Genomic DNA, 15,630 nt, shown 5'->3' with positions numbered 1-15,630 from the left:
GGGGGCAGAGTTACGGCCACGCATGCGCGGAAATGGTGGACGCGACGTACACAAAAAAGGTTACATTGAACTTTTTTTGTGACGACGGTCCGCCAAAACACAACGGATCCAGTGCATGATGGACGCGACGTGTGGCCATCCGTCGGCAATACAAGTCTATGGGCAAAAAAGGCATCCTGTGGGCACATTTGCTGGATCCGTTTTTTGTCCAAAACAACGGATTGCGACGGATGCCACACGACGCAAGTGTGAAAGTAGCCTTAGGGCTAGGGTTAAGGTTGGGGCTAAAGTTAGGGCTAGGGTTAGGGTTAAATTTAGGGTTAGGGTTGGGGCTAAATTTAGGGTTAGGGTTAGGGCTAAAGTTAGGGTTAGAGTTGGGATTAGGGTTAGGGTTTGGATTAGGGTTGGTATTAGGGTTACGTTTGGGATTAGGGTTGGGATTAGGGTTACGTTTGGGATTAGGGTTAGGGTTGGGATTAGGGTTAAGGTTAGGGTTGGGATTAGGGTTAAGGTTAGGGTTGGGATTAGGGGTGTATTGGGATTAGGGTTAGGTTTGAGATTAGGATTAGGGGTGTGTTGGATTTAGGGTTTTGATTAGGGTTATGGTTAGGGTTGAGATTAGGGCTGTTTTGGGGTTAGGGTTGTGATTATCGTTAGGGTTGTGATTAGGATTATGGATCAGGTTGGGATTAGGGTTAGGGGTGTGTTGGGGTTAGGGTTGGAGTTAGAATTGGGGGGTTTACACTGTTTAGGTACATCAGGGGGTCTCTAAATGCCACAGCCAATTTTGCGCTAAAAAAGTCAAATGGTGCTCCCTCCCTTCTGAGCTCTGCCGTGCGCCCAAACAGTGGTTTACCCCCACATATGGGGCATCAGCGTACTCGGGATAAATTGGACAACAACTTTTGGGGTCCAATTTCTCCTGTTACCCTTGTGAAAATAAGAACTTGGGGGCTAAAAAATCTTTTTTGTGGAAAAAATATTTTTTATTTTCACTACTCTGCATTATAAACTTCTGTGAAGCACTTGAGCATTCAAAGTTCTCACCACATATCTAGATAAGTTCCTTAGAGGGTCTAGTTTCCAAAATTTGGTCACTTGTGGGGGGTTTCTACTGTTTAGGTAGATCAGGGGCTCTGCAAACGCAACATAACACCCACAGACAATTCTATCAAAGTCTGCATTCCAAAATGGCGCTTTTTCTCTTCCGAGCTCTGCCGTGTGCCCAAACAGTGGTTTACCCCCACATTTGGGGGTACCAGCATACTCAGGACAAATTGGAGAACAAATATTGGCATCCAATTTCTCTTGTTACCCTTGTGAAAATAAGAACTTGGGGGCTAAAAAATATTTTTTGTGGAAAAAAAAATATTTTTTATTTTCACGACTCTGCATTATAAACATCTAGATAAGTTCCATGGGGGGTCTAGTTTCTAAAATGGGGTCACTTGTGGGGGGTTTCTACTGTTTAGGCACATCAGGGGCTCTCCAAACGCGACATGGGGTCCGATCTCAATTCCAGTCAATTTTGCATTGAAAAGTCAAATGGCGCTCCTTTGCTTCCGAGCTCAGCCATGCGCCCAAACAGTGGTTTACCCCCACATATGGGGTGTCGGCGTACTCAGGACAAATTGTACAACAACTTCTGGGGTCCATTTTCTCCTGTTACCCTTGGTAAAATAAAAATTTGGAGGCAAAAAGATCATTTTTGTAGAAAAAATGCGATTTTTTTATTTTCACGGCTCTACGTTATAAACTTTTGTGAAGCACCTGGGGGTTTAAAGTGCTCACCACACATCTAGATAAGTTCCTTAAGGGGTCTAGTTTCCAAAATGGTGTCACTTGTGGGGGGTTTCCACTGTTTAGGCACATCAGGGGCTCTCCAAACATGACATGGCGTCCGATCTCAATTCCAGCCAATTCTACATTGAAAAAGTAAAACGACACTCCTTCTCTTCCAAGCTCTGCGGTGCGCCCAAACAGTGGTTTACCCCCACATATGGGGTATCGACGTACTCAGGAGAAATTGCACAACAACTTTTATGGTCTAATTTCTCCTGTTACCCTTGTGAAAATAAGAATTTGTGGGCGAAAAGATAATTTTTGTGTAAACAAATGCGATTTTTTATTTTCACGGCTCTACGTTATAAACTTCTGTGAAGCACTTGGGGGTTCAAAGTGCTCACCACACATCTAGATAAGTTCCTTAAGGGGTCTAGTTTCCAAAATGGTGTCACTTGTGGGGGGTTTCCACTGTTTAGGCACATCAGGGGCTCTCCAAACGCGACATGGCGTCCGATCTCAATTCCAGCCAATTCTGCATTGAAAAAGTCAAACGGTGCTCCTTCACTTCCAAGCTCTGCGGTGCGCCCAAACAGTGGTTTACCTCCACATATGGGGTATCGGCGTACTCAGGAGAAATTGCACAACAACATTTGTGGTTAAATTTCTGTTTTTACACTTGTGAAAATAAAAAAAAATGGTTCTGAAGTAAAATGTTTGCAAAAAAAAGTTAAACGTTCATTTTTTTCTTCCACATTGTTTCAGTTCCTGTGAAGCACATAAAGGGTTAATAAACTTCTTGAATGTGGTTTTGAGCAGCTTGAGGGGTGCAGTTTTTAGAATGGTGTCACACTTGGTTATTTTCTATCATATAGACCCCTTAAAATGACTTCAAAGGTGATGTGGTCCCTAAAAAAAAGATGGTGTTGTAAAAATGAGAAATTGCTGGTCAATTTTAACCCTTATAACTCCCTAAGAAAAAAAAATTTTGTTTCCAAAATTGTGCTGATGTAAAGTAGACATGTGGGAAAAGTTATTTATTAACTATTTTTCGTGACATATCTCTCTGATTTAAGGGCATAAAAATACAAAGTTTGAAAATTGCAAAATTTTAAAAATTTTCACCATATTTCCATTTTTTTCATAAATAATCGCAAGTAATATCGAAGAAATGTTACCACTATCTTGAAGTACAATATGTCACGAAAAAACAATCTCAGAATCAGAGGGATCCGATAAAGCATTCCAGAGTTATAACCTTAAAGTGACAGTGGTCAGAATTGTAAAAATTGGCTCGGTCATTAAGTACCAAATTGGCTCTGTCACTAAAGGGTTAATTTATCTAATTTCATAAAATAATTTTAAAGAGTATATACTCCTCTGGTTATTTATTTAACAGTTTTTCATCTGTCAGTCGTTCTGTACCATGCCGTAATCCATGTTTAGAGGATTAACAGTTTACAATCTGGACGGTGCCAAGATGCAACCATCCAGGTTGAAAACCACTGATGAATCAGCAGCTGCGAGCGCAGCCTCAGTAACCGGCGGTGACGTCATCGAGGTTACTGCAGGTTATTGAGGCTGCGTTCCCAGCAGGGCTGAACTACGGTTACCTCAGTGAGATCCCCGCTAGCACTGTGAGAAAGTCGCACAGTGCAGAGGTGAGTTCACCGCAGTTCACTGCGGTGAATTTGAACTGCGGTGAACTCGCCTCCGTGCACTTGCCTCGCATTGCATCGTGCAACTTTTTCACCGAGGTCACCACAGTTGAGTCCGGATGGGAATGCAGCCTCAGTGACATCACTGCTAGTCACTGATGCTGCGCTTGCATTCACCAGTGGTTCTCAGCCTGGACGGTCGCATCTTTGCACCATCCAGGTTGAAAACTGTTAATCCCCAGACATGGATTACGGCGTAGGACAGAATGACGGAGAGGTGAGGAATATTGTTGTTTTTTACTTTAAATCTCTTGAAGGACAAAATGGTGTTTGTGGAATGAACGTGGTCATAAGTATGGTTTAATTAAGATTAAGATTTATTAAATGAGTGTGTCATTCTCTCAATTAAAGGACTTTATTCTTGGTTTGTGCGTTTTTATACAATAGGACTATGGGGTTAGTAATGGGTGCATCTTATAGATGCCTCTCGATTACTAACCTCTGACAATACAAAGGTGACATCAACAACTCCAACTATCACCCCATTTGCCACTGCTACAGGGCAAGTGGAAAGAGCGAGGCTAAGTGCCAGAACTGGCACATCTTAGAGATGCGTCTTTTCTGAGAGCTGATGTTTTTAGGGTGTGTGTGTGGGCAATATTCTTGACCTCTTCCTACGCTACTAATATCAGCCTACAGCTGTCTGCATAACCTTTGCTGGTTATTAATTATAGGGGGACCCTACGTCATTATTTTGGGGGGGTTTCCCATTTTAATAGCCAGTAAAGGCTACGTATACGGCTGTGAGTGATATTAATAGCCTGGGAAGCTCCATTGGTATTACCCCCTTCCCAGGCTATAAACATCTGCCCCCAGCCGACGGCTTCCTCATTGCTGGTTAAGAAAATTAAGCGGGAGCCCACACCATTTTTTCCAGAAAAATAATCTGATAATTAAATACATGTTCAGTTTGCTGCGCACACACACTGTACTAATTGTATGTGTCCCTGACATCTGTATAACTATCTATGCTATGTCGGCTCCTGCTGTGATTTCACTGTACGTGGCTGAATTGCCGGCTTTCCTTCTAACTATATATGTAATAGAGATTATATATATATATATATATATATATATATATATATATATATATATATATATATATATATATATATGTGTGTGTGTGTGTCACTGACATCTATACAGTACAGACCAAAAGTTTGGACACACCGTCTCATTTAAAGATTTTTCTGTATTTTCATGACTATGAAAATTGTACATTCACACTGAAGGAATCAAAACTATGAATTAACACATGTGGAATTATATACTTAACAAAAAAAGTGTGAAACAACTGAAATTATGTCTTATATTCTAGGTTCTTCAAAGTAGCCACCTTTTGCTTTGATGACTGCTTTGCACACTCTTGGCATTCTCTTGATGAGCTTCAAGAGGTAGTCACCGGGAATGGTTTTCACTTCACAGGTGTGCCCTGTCAGGTTTAATAAGTGGGATTTCTTGCCTTATAAAAATGGGGTTGGGACCATCAGTTGTGTTGTGCAGATGTCTGGTGGATACACAGCTGATAGTCCTACTGAACAGACTGTTAGAATTTGTATTATGGCAAGAAAAAAGCAGCTAAGTAAAGAAAAACGAGTGGCTATCATTACTTTAAGAAATGAAGGTCAGTCAGTCTGAAAAACTGGGCAAACTTTGACAGTGGTTTCAAACTTTGACAGTGTTCCCAAGTGCAGTGACAAAAACCGTCAAGCGCTACAAAGAAACTGGCTCACATGAGGAACGCCCCAGGAAAGGAAGACCAAGAGTCACCTCTGCTTCTGAGGATAAGTTTATCCGGGTCACCAGCCTCAAATCGCAGGTTCACAGCAGCTCAGATTAGAGACCAGATCAATGCCATACAGAGTTCTAGCAGCAGACACATCTCTACAACATCTGTTAAGTGGAGACTTTGTGCAGCAGGCCTTCATGGTAAAATAGCTGCTAGGAAACCACTGCTAAGGACAGGCATCAAGCAGAAGACACTTGTTTGGGCTAAAGAAAACAAGGAATGGACATTAGACCAGTGGAAATCTGTGCTTTGGTCTGATGAGTCCTTTGGTTCCAACCACCGTGTCTTTGTGCGATGCAGAAAAGGTGAACAGGTGGACTCTACACGCCTGGTTCCCACAGTGAAGCATGGAGGAGGAGGTTTGATGGTGCTTTGCTGGTGACCCTGTTGGGGATTTATTCAAAATTGAAGGCATACTGAACCAGCATGGCTACCACAGCATCTTGCATCGGCATGCTATTCCATCCGGTTTGCGTTTAGTTGGACCATCATTTATTTTTCAACAGGACAATGACCCCAAACACACCTCCAGGCTGTGAAAGGGCTATTTGACCAAGAATGAGAGTGATGGGGTGCTACGCCAGATGACCTGGCCTCCACAGTCACCAGACCTGAACCCAATCAAGATGGTTTGGGGTGAGCTGAACCGCAGAGTGAAGGCAAAAGGCCCAACAAGTGCTAAGCATCTCTGGGAACTCCTTCAAGATTGTTGGAAGACCATTCCCGGTGACTACCTCTTGAAGCTTATCAAGAGAATGCCAAGAGTGTGCAAAGCAGTCATCAAAGCAAAAGGTGGCTACTTTGAAGAACCTAGAATATAAGACATATTTTCAGTTGTTTCACACTTTTTTGTTAAGTATATAATTCCACATGTGTTAATTCATAGTTTTGATGCCTTCAGTGTGAATGTACAATTTTAATAGTCATGAAAATACAGAAAAATCTTTAAATGAGAAGGTGTGTCCAAACTTTTGGTCTGTACTGCATACAGTATCTATCTATTCTATGTGTATATATCTGTTCTATTCTAACTTGTCACGCTGTGATTTTATTGTACGTGGCAGCTGAATTGCCAGCTTTTCAAAGGATCTAGAGGTATGGTTCTACAGGAAGTAGTTTTTTTTCCTCTGGGGGCAACTTTATTAGCATGCACAAAGAGACATAAGTCAACCCCCAAAATGCATGAAAAAAAAGCACCAAAATCGCAACAAAACTGCAAAACAAAATAAACCAAAACATGTGTTTTTGCCACAGCTTCTTTCCTGCCAAGAAATCAGGTTTTGCTGCAGAAAATAAAAAAAACACAGGAAAAACGCCCAGTGGGAACATACCCTTACCCCTTCAGGACTGCCACTGTAAGTTTTGCCATAATTGTTGGACTTTCGACAATACCACCAACTTGGGTTCGTCCTTCTGCTGTTAGAAGTAATGAAAGTCCAAATGGAAGGTCCAAACACGGCCCTGATTAATCATTTCTATATTTTTTACATTTGTGTATTTTTAAGTCACTTTGTCTTGCTGTTTTAGTTGCTGTTTTTGGTGCCAAATTCTTCAAAATGACGCACAAAGTAAAAAAAAATTGCCTTTTTATTCTGTCTTCTACTGTTTTTGTTACTGTTTGTTGGGGGTGGGGAATAACTGGAGTTAAGTAGCGCAAATTCTGTGACTTTTTAATAAGTCACAATTGATTAATCAGGGAAAATCATCTGGAATTGCAAGAACTGTGAGAAAAAAAACAGACAAACACATATAAAATAGACTTAAAGTGAACGTGTCAGCAGGATTGTACACAGTAATCTACAGACACTGACAGGTCGACGCCGTTATACTGATGAAAATGATACATTGGTTGATTAAATCCGTCTTGTGGTTGTTTAATCTTTATTTTCAGTTGTGAGTTAATGATATGCTTATGCTGTGAGGCGGCCTGTGGGGGGTCTTCATGTGGTGCTCTGATTAGCTATTCATACTGAAGGTTATCCTGATATTTAAAAAAAATCCATTTGGAAATGGCGCCTGGGTAGTAGCAGCTATTGGTGTATATAAAGGTGATCCGATAGCCTCTACTGCGCAGGCTCACGGGCGCCATCTTGGAGGAGCTATTTTTTTTTCTTCTCTACCAAGATGGTGCCGCCAGCGAAAGCACAATAGCAGCTATCGGATCACCTCTATATACACCAATAGCTGCTATTCCGCAGGCTCGGTGGGCGCCATTTTCACTTTTTTTTTTTTAAATATCAGGATAACCTGAACCATAATAATTATATGCACATTAAACATGCGACTAAGCTGCAGCACAGGTGCCACGGCTGGCGCCTGCCTGCAGAAGGTTTTTTTATTTTTATTTTAGTATGTATATATAATATTCATTATGTAAACTAGAGGGCAGGTCAGTGAGGGATCAGTGACCTGTCAGTAGTCTTTAGTATGAATACCTAATCAGGGCACAACATGAAGACCCCCCCCCCCCCAGTCCCACCCCGGAGCACGAGCATATCATTAACTCAAAACTGAAAATAAAGATTAAACAACAACCACAACACGGATTTCATCACCCTGATATCATTGTAATCAGTATAACGGCGCTGACCTGACACTGTCTGTAGGGTTTCTGTGTACAATCCTGCCGACAGGTTCCCTTTAAAAAAAATATCGCAAATAGAATAATAAATTGGGTGCAATCAAAAGGCGCAAAGACAATGATGAATCGGAGCCTATGTCTTTATGTCCAATGCCCTGATTAACTCTCAGTATAAATAAACATATGTACTGACGGTATAGAATGTAACATAGTGAATACAAGCACTACACACTGCTACAGGCCTGTATCCATACTAGCTTTCAAGTCATCTACTAGACTTTTAGTACCTTTTCCTTGTCTGTGTTAATCACTCTTCTATCATCTCTGTTCTTTAGTTTTCCTGGGGCTTCTGCAGTTGGAAGAGATGAATGGAAGATGAAGAGTTTCCCTGCACATTCTGCAGCCTGGGAGTTAAGAAAATGGGAGCATTTATAATGGTAAATACTAAGTAGGTCTATATATATATAAAAGGATACTCAATACGTGTAGCCTATAGCATCATACAGATTAACATGCTACCATCCATAAATGTCATTTTTACTTCTCCTGTATGACAGCTCTCATGTAAGACTTGTTGGGCACTGCTTAAAAGGGTTATCCACTTGTCGGACAAACGCTTCTCAATCACCATAGTCCCCCATGTAAAATAATAACAGTCTATACTCACATCTGGTGCCGACAGCGTTCCATTGACGTTGGTGCTTGGTCCCCCGTGACGTTGTTATGTCACATGAGCCCTGCAGGCAATCAGCAACCACTTCACTCTCACTTGCTTCAGATATAACTGACATTTGTTCTCCCCGTGTTTGCGTGGATTTCTTCCGGGTTCTCTGGCTTCCTCCCACACTCCAAAGACATACCGATAGGGAATCTAGCCTGTGAGCCCCAATGGATAACGTTGTAGGAAGCCAGAAAGTAGCAGCAGCTCTCCCTTCCGGGTATCAGTTGCGTGTGAAGGAAGTGAGAGTGAAGGAGCTAATTAGTGGCTACTGATTAGCTGCAGGGCTCACATGACATAACATCAAGCAAGCCCAGTGAAACCCGGCGCCGATGTTACTGGAACGGTGTCGACACCAGAAATGAGTAGAGGATACTATTTTACATGGGGCAATATGGTGATTGGGAAGTGGTTGTCAGCGTAAAGGAAAACCCCTTTCAGATGGAGACCTTTAGAATAGCTGTACCATGTATTTTACTGTGGAATATTGTGACTTCTTTATGTTGGTAACATCAAACGGGATATTAAAAAATGTATTGTCACTAGATGTAGAGACCTATGAGAGTGACCATTACTTTGAATCATCTGCTAGAAGAAATGGATCCATACTGAAACAATAAAATCTAGACAGAATAGACTATAAGACCATGGGGGAACATATAACCCAGGCGGTGGTGGGGACTTCAATAGGGCCTTTACCACTCACCCACCCTAAATAGATAGTATATACACTGCTCACCTTGGGACCCCCACTTGCATGTAGATCTCTCTTTTGAAGTCTTGGTGAGTTTGGCCGTCACTGTAACTCCCATAGACTTCAGTTAAGAGGCTCATCCTCATGTGTGGTCACCTCTCCTATGTACAATTGCCATAGTGGGTGAGAATGGGTCAAAGTCTCATTAGTGGCATGGAAGTCACTACTAGGGGAACCAATGGGTATTTGCAAAATACAAAAGCCCAAGGTTTTCATCAGTTGCACACTGCAAAACACAGTGTATAAGGAATCTAACAGAACAGGGTGAGTCGTCTTCACATCCATGTTACCTACTACACTACTGCTGCAGCTTCACAATCATTATAGCTTGTCGACAGATGTAGCATTCATAAACATGCTCCTATTGAACTTTGTTATGTTTTACTATGTAAGAACATTTAATCTCATTGGTATTGTCTGTCCAATCATAACTGAGTAACTTTCTAAGAAACGTTGGGTTCTTGTTCGTCTTCACCATCTTCAGGATCTCATTTGTCTGATATTCAAAATATTCTTGTTGACACACTGAGGCTGAAAACTTGCCGACCAATTCCTTCTTGATAAAGCTGGACAAACATTTTAAAATATTTTTTTGAGAATACATACAGGTATCATTGGGTCCCACACTGAGTGCTTGTGGCCCAGGCTTCTTTATAATGAATGATGGCATGTGGGCTATACTAATGAATGAAGAATGCAAACATATGACATTCCTACCGTAACCGCATACTAGTGTTAGGTCTACCACTCAGATAAACACCTGAAGATGAAGACGTTGGTCAGAAAGTCAGGTAGGGAATAGGGAAACAGGCACCCGTCACATAATGGAAAGAACCAGGGGAAGGGGAATCTGATTTTTTGCTCCCTTCCGCCTCTGTCTGATGCACGGTTGTGACCGGAGCTGAAAAATGTTTGTCTTAAATTAAGTGTGCTCATCACATAACACTTTTTCCTGGTCATGTGGCCTCTCCACTGTGTACTATAAATGGTGATCCGATTACATAAGACATCAAATAAGACTGATTGTGAAATCAACGCAAATATTAAAGGGAATGTCCCACCCTTGAATGGAGCAGCAGCCCATTCCTTGTTTATGGGACGGACTGATGGCCAAGAACAGTGTTTGTCAGTGTCAGCCGACACGCAGTGAGTACAGTGTCAGCGAGATGGATGGCAGCCAGCATTCACTGATCCCAGAAATCACAACACTTATCACAGTATTTGAGCAAAAATAGTCACAAGACCCTAAGAAAGGCGGCGGGGATGCCGTCATGTAGGATGAGTTTCCCAGGGCTCGTAACTGGCAGCCATGAACTACCAACATGGTCAGGGGCCTGTGAATCCTGTTGCTCAACTGTACCCATCATTTATCCTGTTGATAAATGAAAAGTTTGATTGTAATAAAAATCACTCATGTCAGGAAATAATGGAAAATATATAAAAAGAGAAAAAAAAAAGTTATAATATTGCTAAAAAATAATTGCACCATTGCATCAAACAATCTGCGGTCTCTGTCCATGTACATCTTTCCTGGATACCAGACAATGTTATTGCCTAGACAACCCCATCTAATAAAGTGATGGCAAATTGTTACTAAACGTCATCACATTAGGGTCCGGCCTCTAGAACCGTCATCAGTCCTTAAAATAAAGCGCTGTGCTCCATTGTCTCCTTTAGTGTTTCCAGCTACCCACTGCGCAGGGAAACTGTGCCAAACTTCCATGCAATAGGGGCACAGCACCGCTGCACAGCCCAGTGGCCAAAGCTCCACTTCACATGGAATAACGGTGGCAGTGGCCATGTCTGGATTGCTGCTTTTTCTCCTCTGATCCTTGTCCAAGTAGATCACAGCCAAGCAGACACACAACTTGTGTCATACCAGCCCAGTGGGTGAAGGGAAAATGTGCAACGTTATCACCGGGAGGCATAACTTTACAAAGGAGGGGCACAGAAGAAAAAGAATCGGGGGAGAAGCAAAAACTAGAGGCTACATTTAATATAAAAAAATCCAGTGAAAGGTCCTCCGTAAACGACCTTAAATACATTTTCTTCCATAATGACCATGCTTCACAATAAGTATGTGACATTTTCAGGAGTAAAATCCAGTCATGTATTACTCTTCAAACACATTTATAGATTTAAGCATGGGGAGATTACTTTACAGTATAGAGCAGATTCTGGTGCAGTAATGAGGTTTTAGCTACTGCCATATGGAAACTATTACATTTTGCATTCGTCATTAATACCATTTTAGTGTAAGCACATTAGAATTTTAGGTTTAGTGCACTTTAAAGGGAATCTGTCAGCAGGTTTTTGCTATGTAATCTGAGGACAGCATGAGGTAGGGGTTAAAACACAGAATTCAATGATGGCTTCACATGTCCGGCTGTGTGCTGTTGTTCACTTAGACCGAGGCTTCAATCAGCTGGTGATTAGAATTGTTGTGACTACCTGGCATAAGCTTCCAAGTCTGACTCCGCCCCTTCTGTGATAAGCAGATCACTTTCTATAGCTATCTCCATAGAAAGCTCAGGGGGTGTGTGTGGGGGCAGGGTTAGCTTTCTCACCTCTGCTGTATCAGAAAGGCTGCATTCAATAAATTAAGTGATGCATCGTTAGATTCAGGGTCTCATTGCCTACATCAAGCTACTCTCAGATGAGGTAGGACAAACCTGCTGACAGATTCCCTTTAGGCTGCTTTCACACTAGCGTCGGCACGGGGCCGTCGCTATGCGTCGGCCCGACGTGCCGACGCGCGTTGTGAAAATAATGCCTGACGTGGGCAGCGGAAGCAGTCTTATGACACTTCCGCTGCCCCATTGTAAGGTCCGGGGAGGAGGGGGCGGAGTTTCGGCCGCGCATGCGCGGTCGAAAATGGCGGACACGACGCGCAAAAAAAGTTACATGTAACTGTTTTTTGTGCCGACGGTCCGCCAAAACACGACGCAACCGTCGCGACGTGTGGCCATAAGTCGCAATGTGTCGCTAATGTTAGTCTATGGGGAAAAAATGCATCCTGCGGGCAACTTTGCAGGATGCGTTTTTTCTCCTAAACGACGCATTGCGACGTACAGCCAACAACGCTAGTGTGAAAGTAGCCTTAATCTGCTTGCATTCAGGCACCTGCACTAGAGCAGTATTCTCAGGCAGGTTTTCCTGTCTCCAGCATGTTTGGGTAATGGGAAACACATGCACCTAAGTATACAATTTCCACTACTGGGATTTTAAAAGTCTAATAACAAGCCACAAAAGTGGCTGAAGAAATAACTAGGAAATTATAACATAATACACACATAAAAATAAAGATTACAACTCAGGTATAAAGGTTTATATTAAGGAGCTGACATGTTTTTCCGTTGGTGTTATATTACAGAGGCAATAACCTTCCCCTGTATTAGTGCTATCTGGGTTTAGGGGAATTTCAACCCTGTTTCTGCAAATTAGAAATCACAATGTACAAATATCTACGGTATTTGTTTTGTGTTCAGACTGGGCATTAGCATTGGCTTGGCTCACATACTTAGTACTAGAACCGAGCATTGAATTCAGAATAGTTTAGAAGTAATTACCAATGGCAGATACGTTCTTGGGGACTATTTTACAATAAAGACCAACATCTAGTAATTTGCACTCCTGACTTATCTAATGCATCATTCTCTGAATTTTAGCTCATGACAATGAGAGGAAATGGCAGTATGGTGGAGTAAGAATATAACTATACCATTTGGTAATGCACAGTATCATTTAGAGCTTAATCAATACTAACATTTGAGCAACGTAATGACTCATCAAGCTGCTGACCCCAACTACAGGTTAGAGAGCAGAACACAGGACTGCTGATCAACATGACTGACTTCACTGGGCTGAAAAATGGAAAACATGTGGCTAAGAATACACCATACAGTAGACACAGTTAGGATTATCCCTGCCAAGGACATATGTAAAATTATGTGCCTTGCCCTTGAATATATGATACAGGCAGACTACAAGGACTTAGAGTCCAAATCTTAGCTCTCAAGTTATACCAAACCGTAATATTCTAGGTGCAATATTTGGGCACAGAACTCTGCACTCGTGCTGCAACAGCATGTAAACTATGACTTTCCTGCCCCACTGTGACTATGTGTATGAGGGAAGGGGATGTGACAGTATGAAGAAACACTGATGCCGGGGAAGGGGGGTACAGGAACCTTTCCTCATGTTATCACCCCCGTTCACAGAGGAGACAGAGGATTTGCTCTCTTACTGTAACAGTTATGGGGGCTATTTTAACTCTATAGGAGTGGGAACAAGAGCAGTTTCCCATGTAATCGCCCCTGCACCTAATGGGGGCATCTGTCATCTCAGAGACTGGAAGCTTACTGGCATCTATATTGTAGGATTATTGGTCTCTTTAGTTCTGATGACTATGTAGATAAATGCATGAAACCATAGGCATAACGAAGCAAATGAACTCTGCACATTTTGCACTTATATTTAGGATGTGTTACATGTTTCATATTACTGCTTTTTTATCTTTTTTTTTTTTTTTTTTTTTTAACAAAAGAACTAATGTAAAATTGCATGAAGTACCCATAATTGTAAAGTGGACAGTGACAATCTCACTGCCAAGTATCTTTTTTTTCAGGGAATGTGAGAATTTATTTCATTATACACAGGTGCTTCTCACTAAATTAGAATATCATCAAAAAGTTAATTTATTTCAGTTCTTCAATACAAAAGTGAAACTCACATATTATATAGAGTCATTAAAAACAGAGTGATCCATTTCAAGTGTTTATTTCTGGTAATGTTGATGATTACGGCTTACAGCCAATGAAAACCCAAAAGTCATTATCTCAGTAAATTAGAATAATTAACACAAACACCAGCAAAGGCTTCCTAAGCGTTTAAAAAGGTCCCTTAGTCTGTTTCAGTAGGATCCACAATCATGGGGAAGACTGCTGACTTGACAGATGTCCAGAAGGCAGTCATTGACACACTCCACAAGGAGGGTAAGCCACAAAAGATAATTGCTAAAGATGTTGGCTGTTCACAGAGTGCTGTATCCAAGCATATTAATGAAAAGTTGAGTGGAAGGAAAAAGTGTGGTAGAAAAAGGAGTACAAGCAACCGGGATAACCGCAGCCTTAAAAGGATTAAGAAAAAGCCATTCAAAAATTTTGGGGAGACTCACAAGGAGTGGGCTGCTACTGGAGTCATTGCTTCAAGAGCCACCACACACAGACGTATCCAGGACATGGGCTACAAGTGTTGCATTACTTGGTCAAGCCACTCATGACCAATAGACAACGCCAGAAGCTTCTTACGTTACCTAGGCCAAGGAGAAAAAGAACTGGACTGTTGCTCTGTGGTCCAAGGTGTTGTTTTCAGATGACAGTAAATTTTGCATTTCATTTGGAAATCAAGATCCCAGAGTCTGAGAGAGAGTGGAGAGGCAGACAATTCAAGCTGCTTGAGGTCTAGTGTGAAGTTTCCACAATCAGTGATGGTTTCGGGAGCCATGTCATCTGCTGGTGTAGGTCCACTGTGTTTTATCAAGACCAAAGTCAGCGCTGCCGTCTACCAGGAAATTTTATAGCACTTCATGCTCCCTCTGCAGACAAGCTATTTGGAGATGGAAATGTCATTCTCCAGCAGGACGTGTCACCTCTCCACACTGCCAAAAGTACCAATACCTCGTTTAAAAACAACAGTATCACGGTTCTTGATTGGCCAGCAAACTCGCCTGAGTTTAATCCTATAGAGAATCTATGGAGTATTATCAAGAGGAAGATGAGACACCAGACCCAACAATGTATGCAAATTGCCTCTTCTGAGAAAAAGAGGACTTAAACTCTATAGCGCCACCTGTTGGAAGTAGCGATCCTACAAGTCACAATCAACCCTTTAACAAGTTGTGCAATATGACTTAGGATAAAAGCCAAATCAGTATCTCAACAACCCAACCCAACAATGCAGACGAGATGAAGGCTGCTATCAAAGCAACCTGGGCTTCCATAACACCTCAGCAGTGCCACAGGCTGATTGCCTCCATGCCACACCGCACTGATGCAGTAATTGATGCAAAAGGAGCCCCGACCAAGTATTGAGTGAATTTACTGAACATACATTTCAGTAGGCCAACATTTTGGATTTTAAAATCATTTTTCAAGCTGGTGTTATAAAGTATCCCTCTATATTATTTCAAAACACTCTTTTTCCGTGATTACTTTGCATCTCCGTTCCTACTGCACCCACATACACAAATGATACACCATATGAAAGGTAAACTTGCCTCCTTAAGCA

General features: G+C 41.8%; 1 protein-coding gene across 6 annotated transcripts in view; it reads right to left on the bottom strand.

The window, feature by feature from the left end:
• The window catches only part of SEC24D (SEC24 homolog D, COPII component), a 171,391-nt gene that overhangs the window by 67,057 nt on the left and 88,704 nt on the right, over window positions 1-15,630 (bottom strand). For all 6 annotated transcript variants that reach the window (XM_077278553.1, XM_077278579.1, XM_077278562.1 and 3 more), the window contains one exon: window positions 8,158-8,274. In XM_077278553.1, coding sequence (XP_077134668.1) covers window positions 8,158-8,274 — 117 coding nt within the window. The remainder of the gene's footprint in view (window positions 1-8,157; window positions 8,275-15,630) is intronic.

This window comes from Ranitomeya variabilis, chromosome 1 (genome assembly GCF_051348905.1).
Source record: "Ranitomeya variabilis isolate aRanVar5 chromosome 1, aRanVar5.hap1, whole genome shotgun sequence".
Classification (NCBI taxonomy): Eukaryota; Metazoa; Chordata; class Amphibia; order Anura; family Dendrobatidae; genus Ranitomeya; species Ranitomeya variabilis.
This window is presented reverse-complemented; position numbering and strand designations above follow the sequence as displayed.